Source organism: Camelus bactrianus, chromosome 13 (genome assembly GCF_048773025.1).
Source record: "Camelus bactrianus isolate YW-2024 breed Bactrian camel chromosome 13, ASM4877302v1, whole genome shotgun sequence".
NCBI lineage: Eukaryota > Metazoa > Chordata > Mammalia > Artiodactyla > Camelidae > Camelus > Camelus bactrianus.
In genome coordinates this window covers 35,963,715-35,983,372 of record NC_133551.1, presented here as the reverse complement: position 1 = coordinate 35,983,372, position 19,658 = coordinate 35,963,715, and the positions used below count along the sequence as shown (strand labels likewise).

At 41.8% G+C, this 19,658-nt stretch overlaps 1 protein-coding gene across 6 annotated transcripts in view; it reads left to right on the top strand.

Moving 5' to 3' along the window:
* FGGY (FGGY carbohydrate kinase domain containing) overlaps positions 1–19,658 on the top strand; it is a 389,130-nt gene that overhangs the window by 183,021 nt on the left and 186,451 nt on the right. For all 6 annotated transcript variants that reach the window (XM_074376388.1, XM_074376389.1, XM_010949914.3 and 3 more), the window contains one exon: positions 332–460. In XM_074376388.1, the coding sequence (XP_074232489.1) occupies positions 332–460 (129 nt within the window). The remainder of the gene's footprint in view (positions 1–331; positions 461–19,658) is intronic.

Here is a 19,658-nt window from a genome sequence, read left to right as displayed (position 1 = left end):
AGTTTGACCCTTTTAACCTAGTCTTCAAGAGGCCACTGTGTTTATATCTGTTGGAATTTCCCATAAATGGAATCTGTCTCTGATTTGAAAGGTGCCTTAGTGCTCTTGGCTTTGTAAAGCACCCCAGAGCATGACCTATAGGAACCAAGGACATACACCCAAGTCACCGTGAGCACAGGGACTCTCTGTGGCTGCATGGTTTCTATCTTCATGAAGTTGAGAAAAGGCAGAGGCTAGGGGAGAGGGCAGAGAGGTTCTCTTAAGAAAACCTTCTGTTTGCTTTTGTGTTTTTCAAACTGACAGGTATTTATTTTTTCTCATGTCTACCCAGGAAACCAAGTGCTGCCTCCTGGAGCTTCTCTTGGAAATGGGCTCACCCCAGAGGCAGCAAAGGACCTTGGCCTTCCTGCCGGAATTGCAGTAGCAGCTTCACTCATTGATGCCCACGCAGGAGGACTAGGTAATCTCTGACTCCATGTCCACCACCAACATTGTGTTCAAACCAATACTCCCCAGAACCGAAGACACTCCCATTTCTGTTTTTAAAGCAAAGAGGGAGAGCTGGTGATTCGAAATACAGTAAAGAAAAGCCTTTTTACAGTAAAGCATTTGGTTAGAATTATAACTTTTCATCAACTATAGAATTCACTTATAATTTTATTGATTTCTCTATGTGAAATAATAGGAAAAAAAGACCTGAATAAATAACTGGATAGTTCTTTAGGTTACTGAAAATTTAAGAAAAGTACGTTAACTTTCAGCTATCACATAAGTGATGGTATCTTTACCTGTATTGTTTTTTCTGCAGATACTCTAAAACCCTTCCAAGTCTAATTTTTATTTTCATGATCTGTTTGGCTTATACCCTATGCCCAGTTACTTGGGTGCATTCTTGATTTCATCTTCTAAGTAACTCTCCAACCTGGCATTCCTGTATGCATTTATTCATTCATCAAAGACCCACTGAATGCTTAGTATGTCCCAGGCATGGTACTAGGGGAGAGCGAATTTAATTTAAAAAACAAACAAAAAAAGCCCAAGGTTTCTTTCCCAAATGGAAGACAGACAATGAGACAAGGTTTACAGTAAAGTGTGATGACTCTATCCTCTTCTTCATCCTTATTGCAGTGTATTTTTGGGTGGAGGGAGTGCATTGTTCAGATTCTCAGTATTTCTCACTTCAACAACAGCTGTATCTTTTCCTAGTCTTTCTTTCTAACAGCTTTTCTTTTAAAATTATGGTTCATACTTCATGAGACCAATTTATTAGATTATGACCATTGGATTTTCAGAATAGAATGGGCTGACCAGAGTAGAAAATATCGGAGTATGCCTCATATAGTAAGGGTAAGCATTTTTTTGGGGAACTTACGTTTTTATAGCCATTGTATGTGTCTGTGTGTATACTGGGCCATGATAAAAGTGAATTTCTTACTATGGGTTGTAGTCAAAAAAGCTTTGAAAGATATTTTAGTCCATACCTCATTTATAGCCTAGAGTTATCTACCAAATGCTTACAAGGAGCTGTACTCCCGGGACTCTGTCTGGGCATTGTCACCGCCGGGTCTTTGCACATGTGTTGCCCACTAGCTAACTTCTGCTCTATCTTGAAGACCTGTCTTCGATGCTTTCTCCTCCATGTAGACTTCCATGGAATACTTAGATTTCTTTCAAAGTCTCTGAGCTATACTTCTTTCAGAACTTTTACCTATCCCTATGGAAGAGATGGTTGTGTTATAATTGCTGTTCTATCTGCTTGTCTTTTCCACTGGACTGACTGTAAGCTCCTCGAAGGCAGGGGCATTATATTATTCATCTTGTATAAACTGTGTTGAGCCCTGTGTTTGGTTCTTACAGTTGCTTGATACATTGATTAAATGAATAAAGTCACAATAAGCTAAGAATAAGGTGAAATGGCCCTAATCCATAGAGTGAAAGTTAATCCATTTCCTTATGTAGCAGATTATTAAGCTGTATCTATTTCTTCTGTGTGGTGTCTGGACTTTCAGAGCAGAATAGCTCTTAACTATCTGTGGACATGTCTGTCTTATTCATCTTTATGTGTTCAGGATCTAACACTATGCCTGAGAAATAGTAAGCAACCAATAATTTCAGATGGGTTGTTGAATGGTAGACAATGTTGATTATAGGCAAGGGCGTTTCTGTCCTTTTTCTATGTGGGTCATAGGTGCTTTTGATTGGAATGTCGTGATTTTAGTTTTTAGGAACAGGCACAAAGAGAACTTGGGGTCGAGACAGACATGGAGTGTCTTGTCTCCTAGTAATCCTGACATCCCATATCATGTTGGAAGTCAGGGAAGCTTCCCCCATCATGCTTTTCCAGTTATCCCTAAGGCAGCAGTGACAGCCATCCATCCCCACCCAGGTGACAAGCACTTGGCTTGGACCACCACGTGCTGAAAGAAAGAGGACAGCACCTTGGGAACTTTGAGGACTCTGGTTCCCTGGTCAGCTTCCCAGACCTCCCTCGGGAACAAGCCGAACATGCCTTCTTACTTGGGCCCAGGACCCACTATGCCCTCTGGGAGGAGAGGCTGTGGTGCCTGGTCCTTGTAGACACTCAGAGAGTGTAGGCTGAATTGCACTGAGAGGAATCCAGGCCATTAAATGACCCTCCTCTTTTCCTAAATCAGAGTTGTTCAGGGACAGAAATTTTACCTTTAGAAGCTTTGAGATTTTTTTGTTCCCATTAAAAAAAATATAAGTGCACTTACATGAATGAGTTTCCTGTGTATTTTCCAAATTAAGTTCTTTAAGCGGAAAGAGAGACTAGGACCTTGGATTCTTAACAGGTTGAACCTCAAGGCCAGCAGTGTCCGAGGAGGCACAGGGGGGCGATTCTCAGCAACTGTGGGTCAGTAAAGACCTACTTAACAGTTTTGACCAAGTTGCATCCTTCTTAGACCTCCACCTCTCCCTTCACCTCACCGCCAGTTTAGGGCTAGGATGTCTGGGAAACAGAGGAGGCCTGGGAGCACATATTCCCTCATTTCCTACCCTGCCTATGCCTTTTTCAGGATGTAGAGGAAAAGAGGTCTGGATGTCTTGAAGAGGTCATCCACCCATCCAACCATGTAGTCACAAAAGATAGGTATTTTGAATGCTTACATATATGGCAGTTACTGGTCTAGGCACTGGTTATTACAGCAGTGAACAGAGTGTCCAAAGCCCCACACCTTTTGGAGAGAACATTCTGATTGTTCTCTCCTGGCCTGCATGTTTGTAACTTCATAGTATGGGTTTGAGACAACCAGCCCCTGAGGCATATCATAATGCTGCAGCAAGGTCTGTGAACTTGGAGTCTGAAGATCTGGGTTTAAATTCTTATTCTTCCTACCTGTGTACCTTGGACCAAATATCCTACCTCTTCACACTTCCAAGTTTTCTCAATACAAGACAGCAGTGCCCTTCTCACAGAGGTGTTCTGAGAACTAAAGATGTCAATAGGTAAAGCCACACTGGCGTAGCGTCTGGTACACGGTAGGCACACGACAATGAGGTATCTTTCTTGGATTTTCTCACTCTCGAATCACGGTGCCTGACACAAAGTAGGAGCTTTGTAAATGGAAGTTCTCTGAGTGACTTTTCAGAACTGTCCTCTCTTTGCATCGGCAGTTGAGGAAGAATCCCAGGCTTCTGGACTTTACCTGCCTTCCTTGAATCTGCCCTAGATTTCTTTCCCTAATACTCTTTGTACAGAATGCAGGATTCACTATTTTAAGATTCTGTAAAGGTTGAGGTCACGAACAACCTCACAATATGGTTAGATAAACTCTCTGCTAAGAGATCTCCAAGTGTTAGGTTCAGAGTCTATCTTTGGAACTGGATGCCATCCAGGCCTCACACAAACCAACCCTGATGTTCATGGTCCCTACAAGTGCTGACCTGGCCTTACCCACCATGGCCCCCACATTCAGGCGGGTAGGAGGGGTAAGCGTTCTGCTCCAGAGAAAGACTCCTGGACTCTCTGGGGAAGCCTGGGACTGGAGAATAAAGATCAAAGAAGCAAGTGTAACTCAACTCGTGCTTTTTCCAGTTTTGAAAGAAAGAAGAGGAAGGACCTTGTGGGAATAAAAGAAAATCACAGATAAAAGAACATTTTGTACCTAAGGTGCTGGTTAGTAAGTTCTCCAGTAGACAGCCAGGAGATAGGAGGAGCTTTGTTTGCTCTTTGTGGGGGTGGTTCTGGCCAGGGCTCCTGCTGCTGATATTTTTCTAGCTTATAAAAATAGGATTAACTTTGTTCCAGGTTTGTTCTTGGCTCTGGCAGCCCAGCTGTCCTGAAAGGCAATAACAGCCTGATTTCTGTCTCAGGCGCTCCCTCCCCTCTCCCCGGCCAGTGTTCTTCTCTATCAGACCAACTCCTGATTCTCCACCACATCTGGAATCCCGGGCCATCTCATCTGGGTGCCTTCCCTAGCCCCCCAGCTGACCTAAGCACTCCTTCCTCTCCCTCCCGGGATGTCTGGGACTTGCCTCTATTACTATACACGTCACCTAGGTTTGAGTGTGCAACTTTGCCTCATTGGCTAGTTTGTACACTCTTAGAGAGTAAGCCCCCTGCCATTTCATTCTTACATCCCAGCAACCAGCACCGTGCTTTACATGTGGAGGACTATTAACGTGAGCATAGTCAGTGAATGAGTGAATGACTGAATGAATGGCATCCCCTTCATGAGGGATGGACATTCAACTGAGAAACGTAGTCACCTCTCACGACAGAGGCAACTGTCCCTATACCTGAAACAGTTCTCCACTTCCCAGGAGTAGGTGCACCTGATTCAGTTCTCCATGAAGCAAAAGAGCTGTTTTGAGGACTCCCCGATCCAGGGCTGCACGCCTGGAAACTGGTGTCCTGTGCGGTTCCGTCACATTGGCAAGTGTTGGTCAGGAGCAAACGTCGTGCCTAGGTTTAGCATCACTCTCAGATTCCAGATACTGGGTTCTTCGCCAGATTTTGATTTGGCTCAAATTGCTCCTCTGGGCCAGATGTTGAATTGGCTTAAATTGTTCATCCGAGATGCAGAAGCAAAATGAAGATTTGGAATTTCTCCCTTCCTTCTTTCCTTCCTTCCTTCCTTCTTTCACTCCATTTATCAAATGAAACAGCGAGGCTCACAAAGACTACCTAACTCACCCAAAGTCACACAGTTAGTAAGTGGTAAATGCATGACTTAAACCCACACTTTCTGATTCCAGAGCTCACACTTCTATTCACTGTGCTGTATGGAATGGCATACCTGTTAAAATGTGATCAAACGTACCCTTGAATTTGACCCTTAAAATATCATTGGAGCAAGTAACAAGTATTAAAAAAAATACGTATTTAAAAATAAGTCTTTTGATAAATATTTATCTATTTGTGATGACCCACTTTATGGGTTGATGGGGATATAAGGTGACTATGAGAGAGAACTGGACTTCTGGGAATTTGTAGTCTAGCAAAGAGAATAAACGTTAAATAAACAATGTTGTTATATGTTACAAGTATGTAAGGCTTTGGAAAAATATAGAATGGGCACAAAATTGAGCTTGAAGAATTATAAAAAGATTCCTAGAGAAAGTGATGTCTGTCATGTCATTGCAACGTTTTTTGCCCTATTATTGCTTCTTGGTAAAATGGAATTTATTTATTCATCGTAACCTTTAAGCTTCAGTTAGGCTTTTTTCCTAATAATAATAACAGCAACATTCTTGATAAAACAGCTATAAGAGACCCTCTATTCTTACTGGTACCACCACTGTTATGACCATTTCTTACTTGCCTTCCATGTGCCGTGTACTCTGCCCAGCAATTCACGTACTTTATCTGTTGCTTCCCACAGAGAAGCAGAGGTTATTTCTGATTCTGTATGTGAGGAAATTGAAGGCAGAAAGAGTAACATTTCCACCATCACATAACTAGTGTCATGGCAAGATTTGAACTTGATTGTGACTCCAAAGCTCATGTTCTTATTTTTTATGCCAGTGGTTCTCAACCAGGGGTGATTTCACCTCCCCACCCCCACCCCCACCCCAGGGGACATCTGGCAAGGTCAGGAGACATGTTGACTGTCATTGGGAAAAGGGGAACTGTGTGTTATGTGGTGGGCAGAGGCCAGGGACACCGCTGAGTATCCTGCAAGACTCAGGACTCCCCACAACAGAGAATTACCTAGCCTCAAGTGTCAGTAGTGCTGGGGCTGGGAAGTCCTGCTCTGTGCTGAAACCCTTCCAATGATACCATGTCCTGTCATCAATTCAGTTCATTTCTGTAGAAACCAAAAAACAGTCCCCAGATAAGGGTCTTACTAATGTATTAGTACTTTTGTCAAGATATATTTTGTGAAATTAACACCTCAGTGAAACTAGCTGTGGGATAAGAAAATAAAGTGGAGGCTGTGGAGTAGGGAGTACGAGATGGCTCCCCCCTTCTGTCTCACCACAAGTCTCACACTAGACGCTTGGCCTCTTTCAACACATCGTGCATCTCACCTCCTTGCATTTGCTCGTGCTGTTCGCTCTGTTTGGGGCACCCTCCCCTCCATATCCCGCCCCACCTGGACAGTTCTACTCACACGTCAGCAGTCAGGTCCAATGTCCTCCCACCATGGAGGCATACCCAAACTTAACCCCGCTCTTAGGGAAAGTGAATCACCCCCTGCTGTATTTCTGCCACACTTTCACCTATTTTATACCCCCTGCTGTGTTTCTGCCACACCTTCACCTATTTCATTTTCCCCCCAAATCATGTTCACTATGCCCAACATTCAGCAGAGAACCACCGAGCCAGTCCTCTGTGAATCCATGAGTTAAGGTAATAAAAGTGAGAGGATTTTGAAAGCTCCGAAACAAGGATTGCTAAATCCAGGTAGGGGAGCCTTTTAAAAATATAGATTCCTACACCTACCTTCCAGGGATCCTGAGCCTGAAAGTCTGGGGTGGGGCTGGGAAGCCGGTTATAGGGTGGGAGTTGTCACGTGGTGCCCAGAAGGGACCACCTGTGGGACAGGTCGGCACTGGGCACACACAGGTCAGAAGCAGAAGTGATGGGCAACTCTCAAGTAGGCAAATCAGACAAACCAGAAGTGTACTGAGAAGGAGCCAGGCCCAGGCTCCGGCCAGAGGCTAAGGGCAGGAGGGAGCTTATCCAACAAGAAAGAGAAGGTGGAGCCAAAGAGGCAGACGGTCTGCAAGGAATGGAGGGGGCTTAGAAGAGCAGATAAGGTCTTGTCCCGGAATCTGGAAGGAGAAAAGCGGTGTCAGTGCCCAAGCAGATAGAGCAGGGATGACTCCGGGAGCGCCTGGCTGTGAATCAGGCGAGGAGGAGTTTGTTAGTGTGATTTTAAGGTTATTGTTTTAGGTTGTGGTTTGGTTTCATGAGAACCACTGCTGCCTGAGACCAGAGCAGCTGCGTGAGCCGTGCTGAAGGGCAGACGGGATGGAGGGAAGGACGGCTTTGGGTTTCCTGTCCCCAGGCCCCAAGGCTTTCCTGGAACACTGTGCTTCTTTGCACTGTGATGGGGGTCGGGGTGGGGCCGGGGAGGGCTTAGCTGGGAGGCCAGTCTTCTACCCTGTGGTCAGAAGGCGGGGAGGAGTGTGGGCCCTTGGAACTACAGCCAGCCCCTCATGTCCTACCTGTCTAAATCTGTGCCCCACAACTCAGGATATACAGCTGTGTACCTACCCTGAAATGGTAACTTGTTTAGTCTGATATACACGCTCCAGTTTGGATAATGAGTGATCATAGGCTTTGGAACTAAGAAGTTGCTCAGAGACTTTCTATATCAAATTCTCCAGTTTGCAGATGAGAAAACTGAGGCCCAGAAAAACAGTCATCCAAGGGACCCCAGCAAATTACTGTCTGAATTGAAGTTAGAAACTGAGCCTCCTAATTTGTTGGTCAGGGCCATGCCCCCATTATGCTACACCATCTCCAAATTAGGACAAGGGGATGCTTGGGGAATCTGGGACTCTATCTACGGTGGAAAATAAGAACAAGGCAAGAAGTGGGTGTGTTCACACACGTGCTTATGTTTGTATATGTGTAGACAACTGTATATGCATTGCACGTGTATAGATGTGCACATCCATGTGTATATGTGTATATGTTATTCCATTCTACACATTGTAGCCCTTTTAATGGCTACAGTCTATACTATGGGTGGCTATTAAATAGGTAAACTAGTTGTTCTAAGCCATACATGAGTGAGTCTCTTGTTTTGTGGTCACAACGTACACCAGCTGTCTCCCTCAAAAGCTGGTAATGACTAGAACACCTGGCATTCAAGTTCCTTCTGAAAAGTTCAAAACAGTTATTGTTATTTCCCTCTGTGCCAGGCTTCGTGCTGGGCACTTTGATAGTCAGTGTCATTAGCTGACAACCACACTGCAAGCTACCATTGTTTTCTGCATTGGATATGCAAGGAGATCAAGGTTTAATAACTTGTTCAAAGTGACATTTTAATGAATGATAAAGTTGAGTTGTCGGCCCAAGTCTTTCTGACTCCAGAGCCTACACGCCTTCTCCTGCTTGTCCTGCTGGTGTATTTATATACGTCCATATGTGCCTGTAGCCTGTAATTACACACACACACATCTGTATCTAAAACAGAAGAGAGAGCTTCTATTTGACATTCTTCCAGGTGGATATATTTCTAGGCCCATTTTATGGATGAGGATGCTGAGGCCCAGAGTGGAGAAGTCATTTAATAAAAACTACTTAAAACAGCACAGGTGTCTGGGGCTCTCCCAGTTGTGGGGAATAAGACCAGTCTCATTAGACCAGGCTGGCTGTTTTTTGACTGCATGGTAGAGAGGTCAGTAATACTAATGTTGATGTTAATTTTATTGATTAACTTCATTGATTAATGTTGAAATTCATGTTGATATTAAACTCCTATGTGTAGTGACTTTCCATTTTCAAACCACTATCCTGGTATTTTTTTTTCATCAATATGGAAAAAAAAAAAAAAAGGCTAGTCCATTTTTTACTATCTCTGATTAGTAATGACCATAAGGTTTTTGTTTTTGTTTTTTTTCCATCCTGGTATTTTTACCTTCATTAATGGTTGAGCAGACGGATACTCCAGTAAGTGAAGGCATTTGCCTAAGGATATAAGTTGAGGAAGGGTTGGATCCTTGACTATAACCCTGGTCCATCTCTCCCCGTGACCTCACGTGTACTTTGGTGAAGCTTTTGCATCAAACAATGGAGCAAGGGCTTCCCCCTGAATGGGCAGAATGTCTTGGCTCATTGTGAGTTCCTGTGGCCAGAAACTCTGATCTTAAGCAAATCTCTGACCAACTCATCAACTTCAGAATCTTATCCAGAGGGACTTTTTAACCAGAAGTTTCTACTTATTCTCTCATATATTAATATGACTGAAAAGATGAGCTGCTCTTTTGCTTTGCTGAGCTTGGGAACAAAAACAAAAACACCCGGGGTAACCCAGCCCCAGGTTCTGCTACTCCCAACCACCTGTGAGGAGGACTTCCCACCCCAAGTTCAAAAGGTAGAAGATGGCTGGAAAAGTGTTTGCTTGGGGGCCCAAGGTCTAAGATTGCACTTGCATCATTGGCTGCGAGATGAGGCTTACCCCAAAGGTCCACTGTTTTTCATGGCACAGAAACTCAACACACAGTGCCGCACATCCGTCCCACATCCCCGAGCACTAATGTTTGCTTTGGGGCTTGCACATCAGCAGCTGTCGGTGGGAAAATGCACATCTCCAGTTATCACTCCTGGGCAGCAGCCTCGCATCTGAACTGCTGGCTGCTTCCTTATCATCTCTCTGTGGGCCTGCGCCATTTCCTTGTTTTCAGTTTTCTCTTAACTAAGCATTCATATGAGTCATTATAAAGGGCAAAGAGAAAACAAAATTTTTTATTTCTCTATACTGGAAATCTTGAGGATTGCCTCCAGGCATCCTGCAGCCAATGGAGATGTCTGAGAAACTAAAAAGGAAAAATTACTAGAATATAGAAAAATTGCACTAGTCTATAGTTATATATTTTAGTAGCATCTGCCCCCCAACCCTGTCCCAGCCTTTCCCTAACCCTGATCTTTAGCAGACTCTGTACTCTGATGGAAGAATTTGGCTTCAGAAGACAATGAAAATGAAAAATCTTGAGGTAACACAGCACAGTAGTTAAGATCACAGAACTGATTTAAATCCCGGTTCTATTTGCTGTCTTTGTGAACTTGGGAAGTCCTTTGGCACACCATGCCTCAGTGTTCCCATCTAGGGAATGGGAATAATAAAGCACCAACCTCACAGAGTGTTTGAAGAATAAATGAGTTAATATCTGTAAAGCACTTAGAACAGTGACTGGCGGTGCTCTGTATAATGTGATCTCAGTAGATTTACATGATGAGTGATAGCAGTGAGCAAGAGAAATTCAAAGATCCATTCCTTGATTTAACAACTATGTGATGTCTTCCTTTTACGTAGCAGGCATCGTTTTAGGTGTGTTGGATATGATGTTAATAAAGACAAGTTCTCACTCTTGTAGAGCTTCTGTCTTGCTGGGGATGTTCATAAACTCCTATATAAACACGTGTGTATGTATGTGCACCCTATCTATATATATGTACTGTATCATGCACACACGTGTACATGTATAGGCATGTCATTGTGTGTCCACACACGTGTTCATACATGTGTTATTCAGTCTGTGTTGCACACATGTATACACATGTGTTTTGTGCATCTTTGTGCACATATGTGCCTAAATGTGCATGCTTATAAATGTGTGTTTATGCATGAATGCATGTGTATTTGTGTGTCTGTATGTGTACCAGTATATGTGTGTATATATGTGTATGTGTGCCTGTTTATGCATGTGTGGGTGTATGCGTATGTATGTGTCAGTGTGTGCATATGTGTTTATCAAGTGCTGCTAAGTGTTATGAAGAATGCATCTGTGTAAAGCAATGGAGAGTGTCAGGAGTTGCTTCCAGCAGAGAGAGTTCTGGAAAGTTTAATCCAGAGTGGTGACATTTGAGGAAACAGACCTCAATGAAGTGAGGGAACACTTTATGGTGTAAGAAGCAAGGTAGCAACTCGTTCAATCAGCAAATATGTGTTAGACCCGTATGTGCCTCTGATGCTGTACTGGGCTCTGGCGATATGGGGGAAGATGACCCAGTCCTTTCTCTAGAGGAGCTAGTGGAGAAGGCAGACCTGTAAGCAGAAAAATCCCACCTAACCTGCACACTGCTTTGCCCAAATGAGGAAAGTGTCACAGAAGCACAGGGAATGGATCTACCGGCTCTGTCAGGACAAGGGAGAGAAGCATCACTGAGTAGGTGGAAATGGCATGAGCATTTCAAACGTGAAAAAGTTCGGAGATGTGGAAAGGCCTGACTCCGTCAGTGAGTGTTTCAGTATGGCAAGCTGCCATTTAAGTGTGAGGGGAACAGTGAAAAATGGCCAGGAAATCAGAGCCGTGGACCACAGTATGGGCTCTGAGCTCCTGTTGTTAACAAGTGACTTAGCTGCTCTAAGAAGAAAGCTGTGCCTCAGCTTTCTTTTCTGTAAATGAGGTGACAGTAGCGCCTCCTCGGTGGTTGTATGGTATAGACATCTTCTCCTGACACATGGTGAGCGCTTAACAAGTACTAGCTCTTCCTAGTCAGAAGCTCAAATGTAAAAAGCTTTGAATTCCAAGTCAAGGAATTTGGATGCTCAAATTAAGTTGATCAGCCCTATCTATTCAAATAGCTGACTCAGCACTGATTGTCATGTGAAAACTATGTCAGGTGTTTTATGTGAAGCATTGGCCTTTGGGAGTGAAGCTATGATTTTTACTACCAATGGGTGGTACTCCAAAGGAACAGTTAGAGAAGAGAGAGAGGGGTGGGAAGAGGGAAAGAAAGAAAGAGAGAGAGTGAAAGAAAGAGAAAGAAGGAAAGAAGGAAGGCAAGAAAGAGAGAGAAAGAAAGAGGGAGGGAGGAAAAGAAAAGAAAAGAAAAAGAAAAAAAATGCTGTCTAATTTTAACCTTAGAGCTTCACTTCAGTGGAATGAAGCAGATATTTGTTTTCCCAGGCCCTAGGAATTCAGTAATAACCCACTTGTTGCCAGGGCTTTGCATTCGACCTTTGCAGCTCCAGTCATGGAACCCGCAGAAGCGCAGTGGGAAGGGAAGGTGCGTTTCCCCGCCTCTGACTCCTCTGTCTCAGCGTCCAGCAGGCCTGAGCATGGGTAGCGCTACTTTTCACCATCTGGTACCCACTCTGATCTTTGTGAGGGGAATTTTATTTCTGCTCCTGTCTCTTTATCCCTTTCTTCAAATTCAAACAGAGAATGTACAAAGTCTGCCCCTGCTCACTGTAGTCTGAGCTGCTGAATATTCTTCCAGAATCCTTTATGATTTCTGTGCCCATGCTTCAAAATATTCCATCTTCGTTTTGTTGGTGGCAATGACAAGTTTTCCCATGTAACTCCCGGCTGTTGCCATATTTGTTAGAAATTACTCTTTCCGGGAGACTAAGAATAGAAAATGTATAGCGGGCCAACATGAGGAGATAGGTACTTTCCATTATTTCCAATTATCCATAGTAAATTGAAATCATAATACAAATAATAAAAAAAAACAAGTATTTTAATTTGAACATAGAAATGATGTATGTTTTTATTTTGTTGGTTTTTACATCTGATTTCTGTCCTTATTTCCTTATTGTAGTGGTTTTCAAATTTGAGTATGCATAGTCAGCCAAGGAGTTAGTTAAAATGCAGATAACCAGGCCCCTACAACCAGCTTCTGATCAGTTATGTTTGACTGGGTCCTGAACACCTGCACCATATTTGGTCCACACATGCTCCTAATGGACTTTACCACTAGCATCTTAAAAGATGTTGGAGGGATGGTCTTAACTTAAGTTGGCTACAGTGAAAAGTTACCTGTATATAATCCGAAAGAACAAACTTGAGTCCAGGCTAATTGAAAGACTGCATTTCAAACTTTTTATTCAAAAAAAGCAGATCAATAAAAACTCTTCCAGTCTGGGGGTGGAGGAGGATTTAGCTCAGTGGTAGAATGAGTGCTTAGCATGCACGAAATTCTGGGTTCAATCCTGAGTACAACTTAAAAAAAAAAAAAAAAGAAAGTTAAACAAACAAAATATACCTAATTACCACCACCCCCCCACCAAAAAAGAAGAAAAATCCTTCCATTCTGGTCCACTTCTGATCTAGTACATTTCTGGTATACACATGAGCTGGGCACTACCTAAGTGTTTACCTATACAACGTGTGATATGGACAGCAACCTGAGGCTGTGTACAGTCTGACTATCCCCAGCAAAGGTCCGAATGAGACGTGGCTCAGCTCAGGCATGTGTGGTGGAATGGGAAGAGAAGTTTGAAGGTCTGTCTGACTCCAGGTCTCTAGCTCTTACCATCATAAACCTTTACCCAAGCCTGTGTTAACTGAGTTAGCCATAGACCACTTTTTAAAAAAATGTTCAAAAAACAGAAAACATGGAGGATCTTTGAATCAAATACTCAGATCTAGGGAAAGCTAAGGTTCTCATATTTTACTTAAAGAGATTATGTTAGGATGTTGATCTTAGTGTTAGAGTTTCCCTGGCTGACTTTAGCCTGGAGAGTTAAAAGTGTACCAGTCTTGTGACTCACCACTGTGAAAACTAAGGGGTAACTCTGCCACCGGTATCAATACCATGAGTGAAGACTCTATACACCTTTTATATTCAGGCCTCTCACCACTGAAAGCTGTAAAGAAAAACCCACACAATTCAATTCTGTGCAGTATGTTAAAGATGCCCGAATAATTTGGCTGTTATTCAGACATTATCTGCTTTGCTGTGATGTAACCTTTTTGTTCGGCCTAAGGCATGTGGCCTAATGATTCTTTCCCCATGTGCATATTTATCATTCAATGTAACACATAGACAGTAACGTTTAAACATTGAAATAGATGGTTACGTTGCCATCTCCCCCACTTAGACTGTGAGCTTCTTGTGGGCAATGACTCTGGTCACATTCATCTCTGTAACTTCAGACCCCAACACTTAACCCAGTAAATATAACCATTAGTTAATATTTTGCCTATAAACAGCATGCTCAGCGCTGTACTAGTTATTGTGGCAAAGTCAGCGATCTAAAGAAATAGAGACATAACATGAAGACAGAGTTCTATAGGAATTTCAAAAGGAAGAAGTCTCTTCCTTTTGAAAGAAACAATAAGGCTAGGGAAGGACAGAGATGCTAATATTCCTTGAGTGACTTCAGCATGACAGGAACGAGCTGGATAGTCTACTTGTATAATCTTGGCATCAGCTCCAGCAGCTTGCTCAAGGTCACACAACAAGTGATGAGAAGCCCCAGAATGTCAGCTACCATATCCTTCAGGGAAGTGGGAGGGGTAACCTTTGAATGGAACCCACAATAGTAGGTATTTTCTCCACTGGAAGCATTGAAATGAAGAGTAGTCTGGATGGAGAGTATAGCATAAGTGAAGGCACTGAAAGGGGGTTGGGAAATGGTAAACATTTCAATTTGGCCCTAACCTATGATAATCTATAAAAGATTCCGGGAAGATGAGGCTATTAAGATCAAATAGGTGGAGAGAGAATGGCAGTACTTGAGCACCCTGTTGGAAAGTTTGTGTTCCTCCCTCTTTTCCCCGGGCATTTTCAAGCCACTGAAAGTGTTTTTAAGCAAGAGACTCATTCCAAGCAGGGCTTTATGTATTTCTGTTCACAGTAGATTGGGGACAGGAAAGAGTGAAGGAGAAGGGGTAGCCTGAAATAGGGCTGTGGCCGTGGGCCTTGAAAGGAACACAGAGAATGTGAAAAGACAGGGAATTTGACAGCTTTTTTTTTTTTAATCCATTGATTAGGCAAAAGTTGTTTAAAATTTTGGATGCTCTTTATTTTTCTCCTATTTCTAAATTAAATGTATGGAAATATCTTTTTTAATTTGAAATGAATTCTCTGTCGTATTTGGCAGAAGAAAATAAAGAACTTGTTAACTTTAAGGCAGGCAGAGAAATTCATCCAGTTTCTAAGCTGGGCTCTCATTAAAGCCTATTGTCTTTAGTGGAGATATTCACTTGACTTGAGGAGCTATGATCAGAAGAGAAGCCCAGAGAATTGGTCTTGAGATTTCTACCCTTTGACATGCTTGACATTTGCTGATTTGAAATCTGCAGCTGGGATTCTGGTAAGCAAAACACCAATTTGGTAATCTCCCCAGACTTGAAGGACAACAATTTGAGCTCAGGGATCATTAAGGATGAAGAGTACTGGTAAACATCCTAGGCTTTTAGTTGGGATCATAAGAGTAAACTAGAAATAGACAAACTTTACAAGGGCTAAAGCCTGGCTTTGAATCAACTCAACACCTGATTAAATTCAGTTAATCTCCCCCTACTTCAGCTAACTGCAAGAAGCAAAATTATGGTTTTTTCTGGAGGAAGGTAACATAATCAGAGGTTCAACTTACAAATAAAAATTTTCATATACAATTTCTGCATAAAAAAAACCTAAGCATTCAAAATACAATAATTTTCATAAATCATGACAAAAAACTAAACCCACAGAAGAGCCAGATGTTGGAAGTACTGTATATGGACATTAAAATATCCTTGAGTAATATGTTCAGGAGATTTTAGGAGAAGATGGAGAATTCAGAGAACTGGGAGATATAAAAGAACCAAATGGAAATTCTAGAACAAAAATTGTAATAATTGAAATTAAGAACTGAAAAGATGGTATACAGTTAACAGCGGACTCAGTATAGCTGAAGAGAGAATTAGTGAACTGAACAGCAGGTCATAAAAATATCCATACTGCAGTATACTATGCAAAAGTCTGGAAAATACACAAAAAAATATAAGAAATATATGGGGCATGGTAAAGGGGTCTAGCAGAGATATAACTGGAATCTCATAATGAGAGGAGATAGAAAATAAGACAGAAGCTATATTTGAAAAGATAATTTCCAAAAGTTTTCCAAAGTGAGTTATTCTATCATTTGAAAATAACTATTCATGCAATTTTGTATTAAAAAAGAGAATAATATGATTAATAGTTGTTTTTTTTTAAAAAGCCTTTCACAAATAAAATTCAACACAGATTCATGACTTAAAAAAAATCTTAGCAAATGAAGAATAGAAAAAAACTTTCTTATTCTGACTAAGGGTATCTACAAAATAAAACAAAACAAAAAACTTGATTCAAACATCAGACTTGATGGTGAAATAAAACTTTCCCACTCTCATCACTTCTAGTCCACATTTTATTGTAGGGCCTAGCCAATGCAGTAAGTCAAGAAAAACAAATGAAAAATATAAGGATTACAAGAAAGAAAACTGACATCATAGGTGAGATGATTATACACATATAGAAAAATAAAAAAAATAGATACAATATTAAAATTTGTAAGCAATTTAGCTGTTTAAAAAGTCAAGATAAAAATAAATTTCATTTCTATAAACCAGAAACAAACATTTAAAAAATAAAATTTTAAATAGCATGATTTACAGTAATATAAAAAAATTAAATACTTCAGAATAAATTTAACTGAAGATGTAGGAGACTTCTCTGAAGAAAGCTATAAAACAGTATTGAGAGAAACTAAAGAAGACACAAATAAATGGAGGGATATGTGATGTTCATTGACTGGGAGGCTCAATGTGATACAAGTATGACAGTTCTCCCTAGTTTGTTGTATAGACTCAATGAGTCCAGTTCAGAATTCTAGCAGATTTGTGTGCAGTGAGGTAGAAACTGATGATCAGATTCTGAAACTTCTATGGAAAGAGCCAATAATGAACAAGACAACCTTGGAGAGGAACAAAATTGGGAGGACTTACTACTAGCAGATATCAAAACTTGTAAGTAATTAATACTGGTATTGGGGCAAAGGTAAACAGGCCAGAGGAAAACAGATTAAGGAGTCTAGAAATAGTCACCCATGTGTGGACATTTAATTTATGACAAAGACGGTACTGCAGAGCTGTGAGGAAAGGATAGTTTGTTTCAATAAAGTAGTGCCATGTTTATTGGATATCAATATGGGAAAAGAATTTCTTCTCTTGCCTTATACCTTACATAAAATTAAATTTCAGTGGATCTTATATGCAGTTAATAGACAATGGAATATTATCAGCCATAAAAAAAAAAACAATGAAATTTTGCCGTTTGCAACAATGTGGACAGACCTCAAGGGCATTGTGTTAAGTGAAATAAGTCAGAGAAAGATGAATACTGTATGATCTCTCTTACAAGTGGAATTTAAAAAAGAAAAAAAGAAACAAAAAAAGAAAAACCAGGCTCATAGATACAGAGAACAGATCGGTGGTTGCCAGGGGCAGGGGGTGGGGGTGATGGGAGAAATGGTTGAAGGGGGTCAAAAGGTAAAAATGAAAAATAAGGAGGAATGGATACCAAACCTTCCCACCTAAGTCCTGATAACTGACTATGGATCAGTATTTTAATGAACTGTGAAAATGACTTTGAACCCTTTAATAGTTTGTGTTTTTGTATGTTCCTCCTTCTGTCAGGGTAACAGTAAAAGCAAAATTTACTAGTTTTCTATTGTTTTTTTTCCCTAGAGGTTTTCTTTTCTTCCCCCATTGTAGTTTAAATTTTATTCTAACAAATTCCAGGACATTGAGCAAATTCTTTTCCTTTTAAATGATTTATAAGAGCCCAAACGGATTCAGACTGGCCACACAGCCCCAGAGAAGGAGGATGGTATGAAGAGGGAAGGAACACCTGCAGGGCTGCCAGAATGTAGTCTGCAGGTTGGCAGGGAGATGGCAGGATGTGGGGAGGATGCGGATGAGGAGGAGGACCGGCCAGCTTGAGGGGACAGCACCCAGTGACTGCATAACAAGTGTGCTGGGACAGCACAAGGTTGGAAGGCCTGGCAGAGGAAGCTGCTCCCTATTGTCTGTTCGGCTGCTGCCTCTGGCCCACATTGCACAGAGAGCCCACAGGGAGATTCACTGACTTGGACACATTCCAGGTTTGCCCAAAGGTGCTTTGAGATGGTGGACAGAGTGTTATTTTGTAAATCACTCAAGAATTCTTCCCTTTGAAATACGGAATTTAGAAAGAAAGAGAGCAAAGGAAGAATGAAAAGTAATACAGAAATTGCCCACTGACAGATAATTGGATGAAGAAGATGTCACACACACACACACACACACACACACACACACACACACACACACACAATGGAGTACTACTCAGCCATAAAAAAGAATGAAATGATGCTATTTGCAGCAACGTGGATGGACCTAGAGATTATCATACCAAGTGAAGTAAGTCAGACAGTGAAAGACAAATACCATGTGATATCACTTATATGTGAAATCTTAAAAAATGAGACAAATGAACTTATTTACAAAGCAGAAACAGACTCACAGACATTGAAAACAAACTAATGGTTACCAAAGAGGAAAGGGAGGTAGGAATAAATTAGGAGTTTGGGATTAGCAGATACAAACTACTATATAAGAATAGATAAATAGCAGATCCTATGGTATAGGGCAGGGAACTATAGTCAATATCTTGTAATAATCTATAATGAAAAAGAATCTGTGTGTATATACTTATGACTGAATCACTGTGCTGCACACCAGAAACTAACACAACATTGTAAATCAACTATACTTTAATAAAAAATAAGATGGATATACAGCATAGATCCAACAGAAATAAGTACTTGTGTGTACCAGAAAAACAAACAAACAAACAAAAAAAACGCTAAGAATACCCACACCACCATTTCTACAGCCTCGTGGTTGAGAAAAAAGCATTATTTCTGGAGCGGCTCCTGTGGCAGCCCTGGTCAGGCTGCTGGAAACCAGCATCCTTGGCTCCCAGGAGACTCAGCTCCTTGAGGACAGTGGGTTTTTCAGGTATATTTCGCCTATAGCGCTGAGCACGGTGCCTCTTGGAGAGTCGTGCTCAGTAAAGGTTTATGGAATTGAATCCTACTGAGCAGAGGAGGGAGAGGATATTATTCAGGGTCTAACATGTGTCAGCACTTTTCTTTCAAAACAAGATTGTATTTTTACACTTTTACTTTGAAATCATCATTTCCCTTTTACGGATGAGGTATTAGAGGCTCAGGGAACTCCACTCATTTGCCCCAGGTCATGCAGCTGGAAGTGTCTCTCTGAAATCTGGTGCCCTTACAGCCTACCCCCCTCCCCCCCCCCCCCCCCCCCGCCATGGCCCAGGGCCAGCAATGCCAAGAGAGTAGAGCCTGGCGGGGCTGCTATCCTGGGAAGGTGGATGTCAAGGGCAGGTGTGTAGGTGGAAGGGGAGGGCTGAATCTTGAGCTCTGCTGAAACAGAGATGTCATTTCAACTGCAGTTTTTGAAAAATGCCAGTGTATTCCTTGTGGGATTTTCTGTAATTCATTTTTGCTCTTGTCTTCCACACTATTTATTTACCTAAGCCTTTGTTCTCTTTGAAAATATTCGAGCCACATGTCATTCAAAGTGTTAAAACTTTGGGCCCTTTTTATCCCGCTTAGTTTTTTCCCCCCTCTCTCCAGCTGCTCTGCATATCACTTCATTCTCTGACTCTCTGGCCTGACTTTTATCCAGGCCATTCACTCCCACTCCCGCTCTCCCGGGAATGGGGGCTAGGGACGTAGGACCCAGCTTGAGAA